This window comes from Ursus americanus, chromosome 14 (assembly GCF_024610735.1).
Source record: "Ursus americanus isolate L20-20 chromosome 14, mUrsAme1.1.p, whole genome shotgun sequence".
Lineage (NCBI taxonomy): Eukaryota > Metazoa > Chordata > Mammalia > Carnivora > Ursidae > Ursus > Ursus americanus.
In genome coordinates this window covers 17653843-17671953 of record NC_142140.1, presented here as the reverse complement: position 1 = coordinate 17671953, position 18111 = coordinate 17653843, and the positions used below count along the sequence as shown (strand labels likewise).

General features: G+C 36.3%; 1 protein-coding gene across 1 annotated transcript in view; it reads right to left on the bottom strand.

The window, feature by feature from the left end:
• Positions 1 to 18111, bottom strand: part of CNTN3 (contactin 3) — a 328940-nt gene that overhangs the window by 50012 nt on the left and 260817 nt on the right. The window contains exons 12-13 of the mRNA XM_045808104.2: positions 14710 to 14837; positions 11848 to 12023 (exon numbers count right to left, since the gene is read on the bottom strand). Coding sequence (XP_045664060.1) covers positions 11848 to 12023; positions 14710 to 14837 — 304 coding nt within the window. The remainder of the gene's footprint in view (positions 1 to 11847; positions 12024 to 14709; positions 14838 to 18111) is intronic.

Sequence of the window (18111 nt, the reverse complement as noted above, 5' to 3'; positions counted from 1 at the left end):
TCAGATGAAGACATTGCAGGAAAAGAAAACTACAGACCAGTATCTCTCATGAATGAACATAGACATAAAATGTACAACAAAGTATTAGCAGATCAATTTCAATAATGTATAAAAATTTATACAACACAACCAAGTATTGTTGGGATAAAACCCAAGTGGGGTTTATCCCAGTTATGTAGGGCTGGTTCAAAATTTGAAAAATCATTTAATATAATCCATTATATCAAGAATCTACTAAAGAAAAATCTTTGGAAAAAATGTCTATTCATGTCTTCTGCCCATTTTTATTTGGATTTTTCACTTTTTGGGTGTTGAGTTGTATAGGTTCCTTGTATATTTTGGAATCTAAGCTTTCACTGGATATATCATTTGCAAATATCTTCTATTCCATAAGTTGCCTTTTAATTTTGCTGATTTTTTTCGTTTGCTGTGCAGAAGCTTTTTATATAGAGAACAAACTGATGGTTACCAGAAGGGAGGATGATGGAAGGATGGGTTAGACAGGTGATGGGGATTAAGGAGGGCACTTGTGATGAGAACCTGATGATGTATGGAAGTATTGAATCACTATATTGTACACCTGAAGCTAATATTGCACTGTATGTTAACTAACTGGAATTTAAAATTAAAAAAAAAAAAGGACCATAATATCACTTTTGCCCTATTCATCTGGTGACACAAACCAGCTTTGGTACAGTAGGGAAAAGAAAAGAAAAGAAAAGAAAAGAAAAGAAAAGAAAAGAAAAGAAAAGAAAAGAAAAGAAAAGAAATCATATCAATAAATGCAGAAAAAGCATCTGACAAGAAAGAAAGAAAGAAAGAAAGAAAGAAAGAGAAAAAGAAAGAAAGAAAGACAACCTATTTATGATGAGAACTCTCAGCAAACAAAGAAGGGAGAAAATTCCTCAACTTGATAGAAAGCATCTACAAAATACCTACAATTAACATCATAATTAATGGTCAGCTAAAGCTTTCCTGCTAACATCAAGAACAAGGCAAGAATGTTCCTTTTCATCACTACTCTTCAACACTACTGGATCCTAGTAATTCAATAAGACAAAAAAAAAAAAAAAAAAAAAAGAAAAAAAGAAAGAAAGAAAAAGAAAAAGAAAAGAAAGAAAAAAGGAAATAAAGGGCATACATATTGGGAAGAAAGAAATAAAACCATCTTTTTTTTCTCAGATGATATGATTATCTATGTAGAAAATCTGAAAGAATCAACAAAACAAAATGCCTGAATGTAATAAGCAATTATAGCAATGTTGCAGGCTACAAGGTGAATATAGAAAAGTCAGTTTCTCTCCTATTAAGCCCCCAGTAATGAACAAGTGAATTTGAAATTAAAACACATATTACTATTTGCACAGCATTCAAAATATGAAATATTTAGGTACAAATCTAACAAATTACATATAAGAACTATCTGAGGAAAACTGTAAAACTCTGATGAAAGGTATCAAAAAAGAACTAAATAAATGGATAGATACTCTATGTTCATGGATAGGAACATTTAATATTGTGAATGTCAGGTTTTCCCCACTTGATATATACAATAAATGCTATCCCAATAACAAAATCCCAGCAAATTACTGTATGGATATTGACAAAGTGAATCTAAAATTTACATGAAGAGGCAGAAGACCCAAAATAGTCAATTCAATATTGAAGGAGAAGAACTAAATTGGAGGATTGACACTACCCAACTCAAGACTTACTAAGAGCAGGGATGGATTCAAGAGTGGAATCCCATTATGCACTAAGATTAACAACTGATGCCCCTTCCCCAGAGAAAAAAGTCATCTCCTAAGTGGAGTGATGCAATTTTATTGAAAGTGGTAGGGAAACAAGATGAAATTCACAGCAAAATTTTCCCAAAGTTTTCTTTAAATATCTGCGTCTCCCCCAAAGTTTTACTCCCCATGACATATCCCCCTATTTTTTTTGTAACACACTCTCCAAAGAACAGTCATTCCAAAGTCTTCTCCATATCCCTCCTCAAATTTCCACAGCTTGTATAACACATTCAATACAGGAAAAGTTATGAAAACTCTTAAGAAGTTTTTTAAAGTTTTTAAAGTTCTTTAAACTATGTGAAAATGAAGACTTTTATGAATAATAATAAAGTTAGCAGAAAAGTGACATACTGAAAGAAGATATTCCCACTGAATTAAACTAAGATACAATCAATAGCTTAAATACATAAGGACATGCTGCAAATCCGCAAGACAAAGTTCTGAATTTCAACAGCAGAAATGAATAAAGGAGACAGATTTGCAATTTACGGAAGAAGCCGACATCATATCCTAAGACAGGAAATGACCAGTACATACTGTGAGTTTATGTCCATGTGAAGAATTTTCTGCTGTGACCTCAGGAAAACACTGCCTAATGAACGCATGACATAGATGAGATGAAAATCTGATACACACAGATGTCAATGACACAAATGTCAATTTCATTGCTTTATCTCTGACAAAAATAAAATACATCTTTTTGGCTAATGGTTGTGTTGAAGAAGTTTGTGTTTTGTTTTTATAACTCCTGAAAGTCATTCTCTATTGCCAGATTAAAAAATGTTTTTGGGGGCACCTGGGTGGCTCAGCTGGTTAAGCCTTTGCCTTTGGCTCAGATTGTGATCCTGGGGTCCTGGTATTGAGCCCTGTGTAAGGGTTCCCTGCTCAGAGGAAGTCTGCTTCTCCCTCGGCCCCTTCCCTGCTCATGGTTGCTCTCTCCCTCCGAAATAAGTAAATAAAATCTTTAATAAAATGTTTTTGGATATTCCTCTGTATCATAATACAGGTAGGTGTCCTTTTTTCTAGCTAGAAATAAAAAGGTGATTTTTTTTCTCTTTTTCCTGTAGAAGTAATCTTCCATTTCACAAGGGTAAGTATTAAGCCCCCAGCTGTCTTGATTTGGGGGAGTCAGTTATAATCCTAAATATTTCTTTAATATCTAAAATGTAAATAAGCAAATGGAGAGTTTCTTAATCTCATTATTGATCTGAGAAATGAGAAGCTGGTGATATTGAGATATCACTTCTCAACCATCTGTTTGGCAAAAATGTTTTATAAAAATGAAGAGTAAAAAACAGGTGTGGGAAAGGATTTGGGGTAATAGGCACCCTCATGTTCTGCTGATAGGAACATAAATTGCTGCACCTTTCCTGGAGGACAATTTAGAAACAAAGCTACCATTACTGCTAGTAGTAGTAATAGTAACAACAACAACAAGAAGAACTAACGTGTTGTTCTAAGTGTTTTATATATAGACATAGATAGATCTGAATAAGATACTATTATCAACTCAGTTTTCCAGATGAGAAACTGAGCAAAGAGAGATAAAGATCAATAGTTCATAAGAGAATGAAATAAGTTTTAAAAGTTGGAATTCTGAGTTCAGATTTTTTAATGATGAAACTAGATTATTCTAATCAGATCCAGCAATACCTTGCCTGAGCAAATATCCCCAGAAGACTCTCTGGGAATTATCGACAAGGTTTCACTATTCTTCTTTCAAAATAATGTTAATTATTCTTTTTCTTACCTAATTCTTACTCTAAACACCGTCAGAGTTATTTAAACTGTAATCAGATTGTTAGTTATTTTAAAACCATGGAAAAATCTAAGAAAAATTAAAAGCCTCATAATACACAGGTGTTTTATTTCACCCAGGAGCACCAACATTTTATGATGCTTCCCTGTCTTTCTCCCCATCCATTCATCTGTCCATCTGTCTCTCCTTCCATCCACCCATCCACCTATTCATTCATATTAACAAAGTATTATAGCTTGCTTTATTTAGGTCTTGCATGTTAATGCAAATTATCAACATGTATTTTATCCTTTCAGGGAGTTTTTTGTCCCATTATACTTTCTTATTGGTTACTGTTGGTACATAAAATAGCTATTATTTTTTATAAATTTATCTTGTATCTAAACAGTTGACTGAACTCTCATTAATTTTTTAAAATTTAGAGTTGATACTATTGGATCTTGAGTAGTCCAAATATCATGCAGGCACATTGGCTAGAATATCCCCATGTAGTTTACAATGGGTCATTATCTTATTTTAATATAATATAATATAATATAATATAATATAATATAATATAATATAATATAACAATATATAATATAATATTCAGTCTTGTTTGACAAATGTCATTTAGGTTTTCATACTATATTCATGAAATGAATTTATATCTACTAATTATTTGCTATCTTGCTAGGTTTTTTTCTTAGGAGTATGTGAACCTCACAAAATAAATTGAAAAGATTTTTGAACTTTTTATGTTGTCAAATAGTTTATATAAAAAAATATTTATCTGGTTTCTGAAAACTTGAAAAAAAACAGTAAAATTATTTGGCCCTAAAATCCTTTTATTTGGGGGGGGGGTTGGTGGTTATTGATTTACATGTTTTCATACTTAATGGATCTACTTAGGTTTTCTAATTCTTATTAATTTTGATTATTTTACCAAAAATGTTCCATTTAACTGGATTTCATTAAATACATATGAGTTCAACATGGAATGCTCTGTTCTTAAATATTTCTTTATTATCTATTATATTCTCTTTCTCATTTCTAATTTTAGTTTTATCTTTATTCTTCACTGGTACATTCTAGAGATTATCCATTGCTTATTATTTCACCTACCCTGTTTGTTCTTCCATCTCCTTTATATAATAGTTTTGCTATTTTTCTTTTCTAAGTTTTATTAGGGTGTGAAAAGAATGAAAAGGGATGCGTATTTTCTATTTGTGTAGAAAAATTTTTATATGTAGCTGTTTCTTCCATTATAATAGAGCATCAAAATTGTCTTTTTCTAATTTTGGCAAATTGATCTGTTGACAGTTAAAAGAAGAGCTCTCGGAGAATATATATACCAATCTTGTTTCTCATTTTTCTCTTTGCTTTTGACTTGATATATTTTAATGGTGTATTATTTGAAGTATTACAGTTTATGATTATTATATCCTAATGACAGAGGAAACTTTTTTCAAAATGTATTTATCCTTTTTACTCTTGAGATTTGCCTTGAATTATTATGATCTTTTTACAAAATAACACTTGCTACTCTCTCTTTTTTGTTGCATTTGACTGATAAATATTTGCCTATCTTTTCACTTCCATCTTTTATTTATAGCCTTGGTTTTTGTTGTAACTCGATATTTTTATGGTTTTTAGTTCAAGTTACATATTACTTGGTTTGATTTCTGCCAGTCTTCTTATAAATTTAAATCTTACCATGTTTCCACTAGGGGTAGATTTGGACCATTCATCTTAATAAACATTTTACTTAATGAATACAGCCCTGGGGTGCCAATCACACTTTAAGTAGAAACACAGCCTCTATATGCCTGGTTGAGCAAATGATGAGTTAGGGAAATAAACTCAACTTCAACTATTTTGTGCATTTCCCTTTTTCCAGAAGCACGGTAGAATCCTTGTTTTTTCATCCCTAAGCAGCTTTGTGGGAAGAGCTGGACTTCAGGGAAGTGTTCAAGATGAATACTAGTAATTTCTCTGGCAAAAATCACTTTTATAGACTCCTTCCTGAGTGTATCCTCTTAATGATCATTCCAAGGTGATGTTTTGAATTTGGACAACATGTAAAATTTATAAGACACTCCAAGTAGGAGCTGCTTAAAAACTCAGAGTGCTGCCACAACTAGTGTTCGGAATGAGTGCTTTGCCTCAGATCTACATTTAAAATGCACATATAGGGGCACCTGGGTGGCTCACTCCATTGGGTGTCAGACTTTTGATTTCGGCTCAGGTCATGACCTTCGGATTGTGGGATCAAGCCCTGCCCTGGGCTCCACACTAGGTGTGGAACGTGCTTGAGATTCTCTCTCCTCCTCTGCCACGCCCCCCTTCTCCCTCCCTCTCTAAAATAAATAAATAAACAAATAAATAAAATGCACATATAACCTTTTTTTAAACACAGTTTTATATTATAAAAGAAGTGTTATTTTCAAACTTTTAGTCCTCATACCCTGATAATTCTATGAAACCAATCACGTTGAAGTGACCACAACTGTGTTATTACACCCAAAGGATTACTTTTAAAGGTATTCTTTTCTACCACCAAGAGCTGGGAAATGCATCAAGTCCCAAGGCTCCTGAGCAGCTGCCATAACAAGAGTGAGCCTGGGCTGTGGGAGATAAATCTTACTGAAGTCAGCCACTCAAATGCATGGCAGTCACCGCTAAACCAGTCACTGCTAAACCACTTATTGCTTCCAGTGACTTTTATCCACACACATTCTAATTCATCATAGATCCAATTCCACACAATGTTTGTCAAGCGGTACAGCTCGGCTCTACACACGCTCCATTTCTGAAGCACCTGCACCACATCAAGGTTATCAAAGCATATCCGTTTAAACACCCATCACAATATACGCTGAACTCTTGGTACGTTTTGGTTTGAAAGTGTCTATTTATGGTGAGCCCGCATCCTATAATATATCTAAGTCCAAAAGGTAGCTTGTTAGACAAGTCAAAATTGCCCTTGAATGTTCTAAAAATTATATTTAAATTGCTAGGCCCATATACTTAGGTCCCAGCTAGTGATGTTCTTTGGTTTCTCTTGAACTATTATTATTATTATTATTATTATTTCTTTTATCCTGTTTGTGGCAGCTAAGGTATATTTAAAAGTAGAGAAAGATGTTTTACTGGGGTGACTGATGGGATCTCTCTCCTTTCTCTCTCATTCTCTATTATTTTATTTGTTTTATATTTTGACTGAGTACATAGAGTGGAATTCTGTTGGTTAAATATAAGATAATGCTACTGTATACATATTGCTGAGCCTCTGTCTCTTCTTTTCCTTCTTCTTCTTCTTCTTCTTCTTCTTCTTCTTCTTCTTCTTCTTCTTCTTTTTCTTCTTCTCCCCCCCCCCTTTTTTTTTGAGTGGAGGAGAGAGGCAGAGGGATCAGGAGAGAGAGAATATTAGGCAGTCTCCTCGCCCAGCAGAGAGCCTGACACGGAGCTCGATGTCACAACCCTGAAATCACGACCTGAGCTGAAATCAAGAGTCGACGCTTATTTATTTATTTGACAGAGAGAGACACAGCGAGAGAGGGAACACAAGCAGAGGGAATGGGAAGCTTCCCGCTGAGCAGGGACCCTGATGCGGGGCTTGATCCCAGGACCCTGGGATCATGACTTGAGCTGAAGGCAGACACTTAATGACTGAGCCACCCAGGCACCCCAAGAGTCAATGCTTAAATGACTGAGCTACCCAGGCACCCTGAACTTATGACTCTTCTTATAACTGCATATATATGAAATAAAAGTGTATACATATGAATATGTACATTCTTACATATGTAATTATATTAATAAAGATATGTAGACATAGTGAAATGCAAAGATAAAATTGTTCCAGAAGAGACCAATGTGTGCAAACTCTCATGGTGGGAAAGAACACGGCAAAGACTAAAAACTGATGTGAAAAGAGACCAGAAAATGAGGAAAAAAAGTTAAGTGACTTACCCATGGCACATCTAGTAGCAGCAGAACCTCGAACTCATATGTATCTGAACACAAATTCCTGTTTTTCCAGTTACCCCACAACATGCTTGCAACTGAGATTTGCGTGGCAAATAGTGGGCTTAACCAGAATTCTTTTACTGCTGATTTATTTATACAACTTTGATTCGTCCCATGGGCACAGGCTGAAGCTTGTCTCTGGACCCATACTTCTCCCCTGTGATATGCCAATTTGCTTTAGCCACTTGGTTTAACAAGCTTTTCTGAATGTATAACCATGCAGAACCCTGTGACTGGCATGATGTTCAAACATACACAAGAGATCTGATCTAAATTGTTAGAGCTTTTTGAGCTTGTGGATTTTTTTCCAAAAGGTGTTTTTTGTTTTTTTGTTTTTTTTTGTTTTGTTTTTTTTTTTACAATAAATGAATAAGAATTGAATACTCAATGTATGGTCCAATAATACCCCCTTGTATAGTCCCAGTGACAACTGGCTGAATCATTTAAAAGCTCTGAGCTAGGTTTCCCAATTCTAAATTACCCCTCACCCCTTAAAAACATCATTCTGACTATCCACCTTTCTTGGCAACTTTCCGACTCATATTTTGCTGCTGTTGAAACTAGGGGATATATCTAGGAACATACTGGATAAAAGAGAAGCAGACTTTTCTAGGTATTAACGTGAGTGCTGCAATGAATATACAATCAGAGGACAAGGCTTGTTGTGTGATTCCCTCCTCATGCAGCGGAAAACCAATTTACTTAATTGCCCGGGCTTAAGGGTAATGTCATCATGTACGGCTTCCTGTTTTATACTGATGAGAGAATATTAAGTTACTAATGGCACAAGTCAGTAAAAAAAAATTCACAGGCCATGAACTAGCGTGCTAGAAAAAGAACAGAATTGGCAGGTGATAGAATTAATTTATGAAATGTCATGTTTTAGATACCTGACTCTGAAAAGATGACTTTATACTTCATATAGGACCTATAGGTAAGGCAGGAGCACGTAAATTACATGAAAACCTCAAATATTCCTAACTCCAAGCTCCTCTTACAGAAAGTGTAATCTAGCTCAGTCTAAAGTGAGCACTTCTTTAAGAATGTTTAATGAGAGGTGCCTGGCCAGCTCTATCGGAGGAGGACGCAACTCTCCATCTTGGGGTTGTGAGTTTGAGCTCCACGTTGGGTGTAGAGATGGTACAAATAAATAAATAAACTTAAAAATAAAAGAATGTTTGATGAATATTAAAATCAAAGTACTTTGGATTTCTAGTCTCTCATCATGTATTTCTTAAGCATTAGTTAAGATGGAGGGCACTGCATTGGATCAAACACCATCAACATTTTAATATCCAGCAGATAAATCACAAACACAATTATCTACATGAGACAGCAAAGGTAACTAATGCTTCAAATAAGATTCTTTATCTAAGAATTAAGGTTACGACAAGAGCTGAGTTAGAAAAGCCTTTTCCAGACCAGATAAGGGGACTTTATGAAGGTAACATTCTAGTCTTTTCTCTTTTCCTTTGCCTTCCCCTCCAAAGAAAGGCAAATGACAAACACGAGTAGAAGTAGAGTTGGCTGAGAATACTAGCGTATGCCTTTTCCCATCGCGATAGAAGAAATTTGTGACTTTTTTTTTTTTAAAGGGCATTTAAAGTAACAGTGAAAGAAATGCTAATAGGTTGTAGCAATTGGTGAAGTTCTGGAAAGCCTTGAATCAGAATAATTAGGGAAACTAGAACTTCTAAAATGGAATAAGCCAGATGATAAAAAATAGAAATGGCAATGAAATTGTACTGAACTATGGCTAGGTATGGAAACATCTGTTTTTTTTTTTTTTCTTTTTTGTCTTTGAAGAGACCATCTGTATTAGTTACTAGGGTTGCTGTAAAAAAGTAACCAAACTGGGTGGCTTTAAACAACAGAACTTTCTTCCCTGACAGTTCTAGAGGCCAGAAGTCTGAATTCAAGCTTCCTCTCCAAAACATCTGGGAGAGGATCCTTCCTTGCCTCTTCCGACTTCTGGAAGCTGCAGGCATTCGTTGGCTTGTGGAAACATGGCTTTGATTTCTGCCTGTATCCTCACATCACCACCTTCCCTCTGTGTCCGTGTCTCTACATGGTGTTCTCTCTGTGTGTTTGTGTCTAAATTTCCCTCTTTAAAATTTTTTTTATTGAGGGAGAGTTGATAAACAATATTATATCAGTTTCAGGTGTACCGCATAGTGAAACTCCAATTACATACATTACAAAATGCTCACTGTGGTTAAGTGTAGTCAGCTTCTATCACCATACCAAGTTATTACAATATTATTGACCATACTCTCTATTCTGTATTTTTCATCCCCATGACTTGTTTTACAATTCCGAGCTTGTACCCCTTTATCCCCTTCATCAAATCTCTCTCTTCTTATAAGGACATATTGGATTAGGATTCTACTCCATTATGATGTCACTGTCACTAAACTAAATGTATCTGCAACAACCCTAATTTCAAATAAGGTCACCCTCTGAGGTATTGGTATAACTAAAAACATTTCTGTATCTCCTTTACTGCCAGCTACCACACTCACACTCAGAACACACCACAACACTTCGGATACCAGATATGTGTGTGTTCTCCACACCAAGGAATCCTCTGACACAACTGGATGTCCTATAATTCAGTTCTGACACTATCTGTGTGGTATTAGCATCAAATCCCAAGAATTAAGAGCTTGGTCCCAGAGGACCCCGCACTTTAGATACCAAACCCCAGGCTCAGACTGTCTCCTGAACCTTTGACTGACTGGCTGTAAACCGGGGTTCCCATGACCCTCTGCTTAGGTTCAATCATTTGCCAGTATGGCTCACAGAACTCAGGGAAACATTTATTTACATATACCAGTGTATTATAAAGGGTATTATAAAGGATGCGGATAAACAGCCAGATGAAAGGGTATATAGGGTGAGGTGTGTCACCTCCCAGCATGTAGATGTGTTCACCAATTTATGAAACCCCATATTTTTGAGATTTTTATGGAAGATTCATCACATGGGCTTGATCAATTATGAATTCAGTCTCTAGCTCCTTTCCCTTCTCAGAGGATGAGGGATAGGGCTAAAACTTCCCAGCTTCTAATCACGGTTTTTCTGGTGACCAGCCTTTATCCTCGAGCTGTTCTGGAGCCCACAGAGAGTTACCTCTTTAGAACAAAAGCATTCCTATCACCCAGGAAATTCCAAGGGTTTTAGGAGCTCTGTGGCAGGACCCAGGGGCAGAAATCAATATATTCTATTATTTCACAACTAGGCTTCAGGACTTGAACAAATCTTTTTTTTGGGGGGGAGGGGCACACAATTGAAGTCATAACATTATCCTTTTAATTTGCACATGATCCTAGTATGTTGATATACCTGTGTTACATACACTTACATTTAATATGAAATCTTTGTCAAATGAATAAAACTGAGTTGTCCATCCAGCCATCTTTCCTTGTTTTTATTTATTTTTTCATCCAAAGGACAAACCTTGAACTCTACTATACACCGCTGACATCTTAGCTAAACAGAATGAAGCTATCCCTAAGTCAGTGCAAACAGGCCTCCAAGGGCAACTGGCCCTTGTGATTCTGGATTCACAGTTATGTTACCAGCTGGGGGGTTTGTGTGGCTCACCAACACTGAGTCATTTCTTAATGGTTCTCCTCAAAGTGTCAGTTCTTCCTTGAAATCTGTAATTCTTCCTCACATAGAACCATCACAAATGAGGAGACAAAATGGGACATAAGAAAATATTTCGTGTTTTGAGTGCATAAAGATTTAGGCTTGAATCTAAGATCCACACTAACTAGGTCAGTGACTCAGGGCAAGTTAATAAACTTCTCAAATCCTTAGTCTATACATCTGTAAAATGAAAATTCTCCCTGCTAATGCCCAGAGAGATATCGAGAAGAAAGCTCTTGGCTTGACACAATTGAGGTGCTTAGCGACTGTGTCTTGTTTCAACTTCATAATAAATATGTCATGTTGAAAACTGACACCTGTAGAAGGAAACTTTCCCTTCAATAGGGTACTAATGAAAAAATCGTCATGGTCATATGTATAATTATGCATTTGATATAAATACAACAAACACCAATTTTTATTAAAATTATAATTTATAGGTTGAAGTAACTGTGCTCACTTTGTGGTAACTACAATAATAAAATGAGATCACAGCAGAACTGGGAGTGCAGATTTACTCATAGAACAAACATTTCCCGAGCATCATATATGCGCCAGATGTTTTTTTTAGGGACAACGTGTCAGAGCCCTGGGTGATATAAATAGCAGGAGGAAAATGACACTACTTACCCCACCTACTTTCTCAAAGTGAGATCCATCTTTCTTAAAATCTGTGAGGGCCCCATTGAAATACCAGGTGAACATGATGTCTAACAGGGGGTCATGCTGCACTTGGCAGGGCAAAATGACACTTTCGCCAACAGAGACATCCATGTTGGATGGTGCCAAAGTGATTCTTGTTGGTTCTATTAAGGAAACAAGAAAGGTTTAAGTAAAACATTGGCATTGTTATTTTGATGGAAGCATTTTCACAAGCTTATGGTTAATCTAACATTTAGGGTACATGATTAAAAGTCTTCAAGATTAATATAGACATTTTTATGCAGATCTGTAATGTATTTCATTGGATCCACAAATTCTTGTTAAAAGAATTAGGATATTTGAATTTATAGAATTTATCAGTTAAAAATTAAAGTCACCTGTAAACAAGTTATACTACTACTACAAAATCAATTTTAACTTCGTTTTATTGCTTTGTGAAATATGGGGGTAGAAATAGAAACTACTGAATTCTCACTGACTGTGAGTGACTAAAAAATGCATTGCTACCAAAATTTAAATAGACTCGAACATTTAAAAGACCACACAAAAGATATTTAGAACAGGTACTATAAGAGGAATGCTAAGTTAAAATGTTATTTAATGTGTTTTCCCCTCAAATGTCCCCATGTACATTTCCTTCTCCCTATCATCACAATAGTCCTCCCATCTACCGTGAATTAAACTTCTCGTGACCCCATTTTTCCATTGTTGCTCCTCATTTGTTGACTCCATGTTGCAGCAAAAGTCTTTGAAAGAATCATTTATGTGTGCTGTCTATAATTCCTCTAGTAAATTCCCTCTTTAATCCATTCCAGTTAGCCTCTGGCTCCCCACAACCCATTTGCTTTTGTCAAGGTTCCCAGTAATCACCCTGCTGCAAACCAATGGCCCATTTTCCAATCTCATCTTACTTAATTGACCTCTCAGGAGCATTTGCTACCCTTGATCATTGTCTTCCTGTCAGTTCACTTTCTTTTCTTGGTTTCTGGGACACCAAATTCTCTTTGTTTTCTAGAACCGTCCGTGCCGGTGACTCCTTATCTATTCCCTCTTCTCTTCCTAAATCTCATAATGTTAGATTGCCTCAAGCTCAGTCCTTGGTTTTTCTCATCCTCTGTCTTCACTCACTTTCTTGGTGATTTCAGCAGTCTTTTATTTTCAAGTATATATCCATATGCTAACAACTCCCAAATGCGTATCTCTATCCTTCATCTCTCTCCCCAAACCAAAATTCATATATCCAGCTACTTCTCCCAGGACACCTACTTGGGTGTTATGATAGATGTTATTGTTCACCATAATTTCCTTAAACACATACAGTAGGATTAAATTATCAACACCTTTGAATTCAGGCATAACCAAATGCTAATGCTTGGCCAAAGAGATATAAGATGGAGTTACGTGTGGCACCAACAGGCAGAAGCCTGGAAGAACCAAGAGACCCCCTAATGTGTAGTCTTTCCTCTTCCACTGTGACAGGCAATGTACCAGATGATGGAGGCACTAGGACCCTTTATTCCTGAATGAAGACAGTATGGCTGACCCACCATGGACTTGCTGTATAAGCAAAACTTAAGTATTTGCTATTTTAACCCACTGAAAGGTTGGATTTGTTGCTAATGCCAGAATACTGTGGTCTGCTTACACAAATAGAGCCTAATGAACATTTCATATTTAACACATCCAAACTGAACTCCTGGTCTACCTCTTCCCAAACTTGGGAACCTTCCCATCTCAGTTGACTGTCATTCTTTCTGTTATTCGCCAAATGCCCTGCAACCATCCTTGTCTCCTTTCTCTTGGGTCTCACATCCAATTCATCAGCACCTCCTGTTGACTCTACAAGCAGCGTATTTACAGAATCTGATCCTTTCCCATCAATTCCTCTGCTGCTACTTTCACTTGGTTCATTATCATCTCCGGTCTGGTTTGCAGTCGCGGTCTTCTGAGCTCTCTCCCACTTCTGCTCTTGATTCTCCGCAGTCTGTTGTCATCAAAGCAACTAGACTTAATCCTCACATCATACTCCTCCTCTGTTGATTTGCACCAGCCTCCACTTCTTACTCCAACTAAAAGCTAAAGTCCTAACAAGGCCTACAAAGCTCCTCCATGATTGTCCCCAAGGATTCTATTTGTTAACTCCTCCACGTCCACAAAATCTTTGTCTAGACCTCTCTTTCTCACTGAGCCTACTCCAGTCATGGTGTTTCTGCTCCAACTTACCTTGACCATACACTACTCTGTATTTTCTCAACTGTTTGCAATTTTTTCCTTCTAATAATTTCCTTGTCTTTTATTCCTACTGCATGTTTTCTTTCTACCTTTGGTAGAAGGTAAGATTCATGAGGGCAGCATCTTTATCACTTTGTTTGCCAACACAGGCCAAGCACCTGACACATAGTAGGTACTCATTTTTTTTCTTGAATGAATAAATAAACAACATATATCCACAACTCTAAGTGACTCTCATTGATGGCAAAGATTATTCCATGGGCTTAAACATCTCCAGAAAATATCAATGATATTGTGAAAGAGTGCATTCAAAACATCTGACATAATAGAGTAGCATAAAAGTTGATCATCAGCAGATGCTATTTGTAATTCTTCTGCCCATCATACGAGCACACAACTAATGTGTTCCCTGGTGCACAGTGTGGTGTGTGAAGTAAGAATTGTTCTCTTGACTTCCACCTGTTAAAAGTAAGTGCAAACAGGTTCTACCTTTACAGTGCACTGCATATTGTAAAATATCTATTTTTTTCCTTTGATCTTAATAATATACCATACAGTTCATCTCTACATAATGCAATCTTCAAGAAATAAACTTACCTGTAACAACCAAGCGTGTTGTGCCATTTGCTTTTCCAAACTGGTTTTCTGCTATGCATGTGTAAGTTCCAACATCAGCTTTAGTCACATTGGCTATTTTAAGTCCTCCATCTTTTAAAAAAGAAATTCTAGAGAAAAATACAAATTAGACAAATAAATGTATAATAGTCATTTTTCCCAAATAAATAGCAATTTTTAAATAGAAGTATTGCCTTAAGCTAGGATTTCTATGGCTAGATAAGCCAGTCCCTAGCCTTCTTGGGAATAAAGAACACTAAAACAAAATTTACACACACACACATACACACACAGCTGAGTAAGAAAAGATGCTCTACCAATTTGAACTTTTCTTGACATTTTTATGCAGCATTACTTAACAGCATTATTTAACATTATAACTACTTTCAGGGATGCCTTTATCAAATAAGTGTGAAATGTCTTCTAAAAATATATGATGTGGTAGATTGTTCATGATGGCCTAGCCTTATCAGTTTGGAGAAAGTAGAAAATAGACATGACATGAATTCCCTTAACTTTGAAACAGTATATGAGAATTGAGAAACTCTCTTTCTTTTCATAATGAACTTGGGAGAGTCACATTTGACCCAATATAAATTCAAATTTTGCAAAATAACATGTTCATGGTCACCTGTGAGCTATTGCAAGGATCTGGGCAGTACAAATGAAGCTTACATTAGAGTTTCTGAGCATATGCTTAATGTACTTAAAGTTTTTGTACCTAACTAATTAATTAAGGAAATACAAATGAGTGTCTTACATGTGCAAGGGACTCTCTGGGATTATAGTGTGAACAAGATAGAAAGTCCTCACCTTCATGGAAGTAACAGTTCACTGAGCAACATAGACAATAAATAACCAAGTTCAGATATTTGAGAAGTACTCTGAAGGAGACAAACAGGGTGATACAATAAAGAGTAATAGCTATAAGGAGTGTTTCCATGATTAGGATGCCTCTGAAATGCCTCTTAGAAGAGGTATCATTTGAAATGAGAAAGAAGAATGAGAAAGGGCTTACCTGTCATTAGTCAGATCCATGAATCTTAACTGCACATCTTGTCTACCCATAATTAGTTCCCCTTTCCTTGAATTCCTAAAATCTTTACTTACCCATACCATACATTTAACATTTAGGATGCCTTTTATCTTGTATAATTCATATCTTTAGTATGTGCTTGTCATATCTATCCAAAGACAAGGTCAACTTCCTTAAAAAGGTTTCCAACCCCAGTGTCAGCATGACGTGATATTTGTAAATCGTGATCAGTAAGCGTTTCCAACTTGTAGGCTCTACGGTAGACAGGAAGGATGCTAAGAGCATCAGACTATAGTAGACGATCTTAACTCAATTTCTAAGTATTATCCTGCTCGATGCAAGATTTGGAGGTGAGTGTCAAAAGTGTGATTAGTCTGAGTTTATCCAGATACATATTTTATATTACACACATATTTTTAAATGTATTTTATATTACCTATACATACATATTACTTTGATGACCTGTAATTTACTTTCACTCAAATCTTACTTCCATTTTCTTGAGTGAGAAAGTGATCTGAACACAGAGACCTATCCATCATCCCAGGTAGAGTATCCATGAATGTTTGTTGCTCGTGTGATTTTTTTTTTTAATTTTTAAAAATTTTTTTAGAATGTCAAGGGACGTTTGAAACAAAATGGTTTGAGAATAATGGCCTAGAAAGCTAATCAGGGAACACAGGACACTGTATTTTAATTGGAGGAGTAAAGTACAAGGGTTATAAATGCCAAGAACTTTCCTACGTAGCTGTGAAAAAGGTGTTAAATCTGATTCCCTTCATGGAACCCTGACCACTTTGATGGGTATGAAATGCCTGCTGATCACTTTTCTCAAAGAGATCACTGAAGAAAAATCTCTTTATACCTTAGCTTGTCAGAGAACAAAGATTTTCTTAGTGTGCAGTAATAGAAAAGAGGAGACCCTGAAGAGGGACACAAGCAAACCAAACACTTCGGATATGGAGACTGGTTTGAGACACATGGGGAGTAATCTGAAAGAAATGTAAGTATTTACCCCAAAGATACAGATGTAGTGAAAAGAAGGGCCATATGCACCCCAATGTTCATAGCAGCAATATCCACAATAGCCAAACTGTGGAAGGAGCTGAGATGCCCTTCAACAGATAAATGGATAAAGAAGATGTGGTCCATATATATATAATGGAATATTACTCAGCCATCAGAAAGAATGATTACCCAACATTTACATCAACATGGATGGAACAGGAGAAGATTATGCTAAGTGAAATAAGTCAAGCAGAGAAAGACAATTATCATATGGTTTCACTTATTTGTGGAAGACAAGGAATAGCATGGAGAACATTAGGAGAAGGAAGGGAAAAATGAAGGGGGAAATCAGAGGGGGAGACGAATCATGAGAGACTATGGATTTCAGGAAACAATCCGAGGGTTTTAGAGGTGAGGGGGATGGGTTAGCCCGGTGATAGGTATTAAGGAGGAGCATGGAACACTGGGTGTTATAAGCAAAGAATGAATCATGGAACACTACATCAAAAACTAAGGATGTACTGTATGGTGATTAACATAATATAATAATAAAAAAAAAGAGAGAGAGAGAAAAGATATACATAAGTCTGATCATGTAATTCTGCCATAACCCCCAAACCTGGCTTAGACCACTTCTCTGGCACCACACGGCTTATAGGAGGAAATGATTACATCCTAAGCCTGAGAAGTATTTTCTCATCGGGACTCCCCCCTCCCCCCCACAATTTCATGAAGTCTTGTGAATACTACCCCTTGTTTGCTTTTCTCCAGTCACACATGCTTTCTTTTAAATGCTTTTATGCTGCTTCTTGTCTTGGCACCTTTGCAAACACTGTTCCCTATGTCTGGTTAATGTGTACTGAACCTTCAGCTTTTGGCCACTTCCCTGAACCTTGGGTCCGATTGGGTGTTCCCGTAAATGATGATACATCTTCTGTGCCTGCTTTATAGCATTTGACAACTGGCCAATGACACATTTGTGTGCTTATTTGACTAATTTTCTCCTCTAGTAAGCTCAGAGACTGTAAGCTCTCTGGAGGTAGGGAGAAGGTCTTGATAGTGCCTGATTTACTCACCGCTAAATTCCTAGAGCCTTCAATCACTCCTGACACAGAGTAAATATTCGAAATTGATACTCGCTGAATGAACACATGACTGTATGCCTCTAGAGAGTCACTACAGAAGAACTGGGAGTAGTGAAGGCAGGTTGCAAGGCACTGAGGATTTTAGAAATTATAAGAAAATAAATTCAGGAAGTGTGCATACTAGTATACACATACACATGTATATACCTATACACGTATCTGTGTATTTATGTGCCATATAGAAATCTATCTATA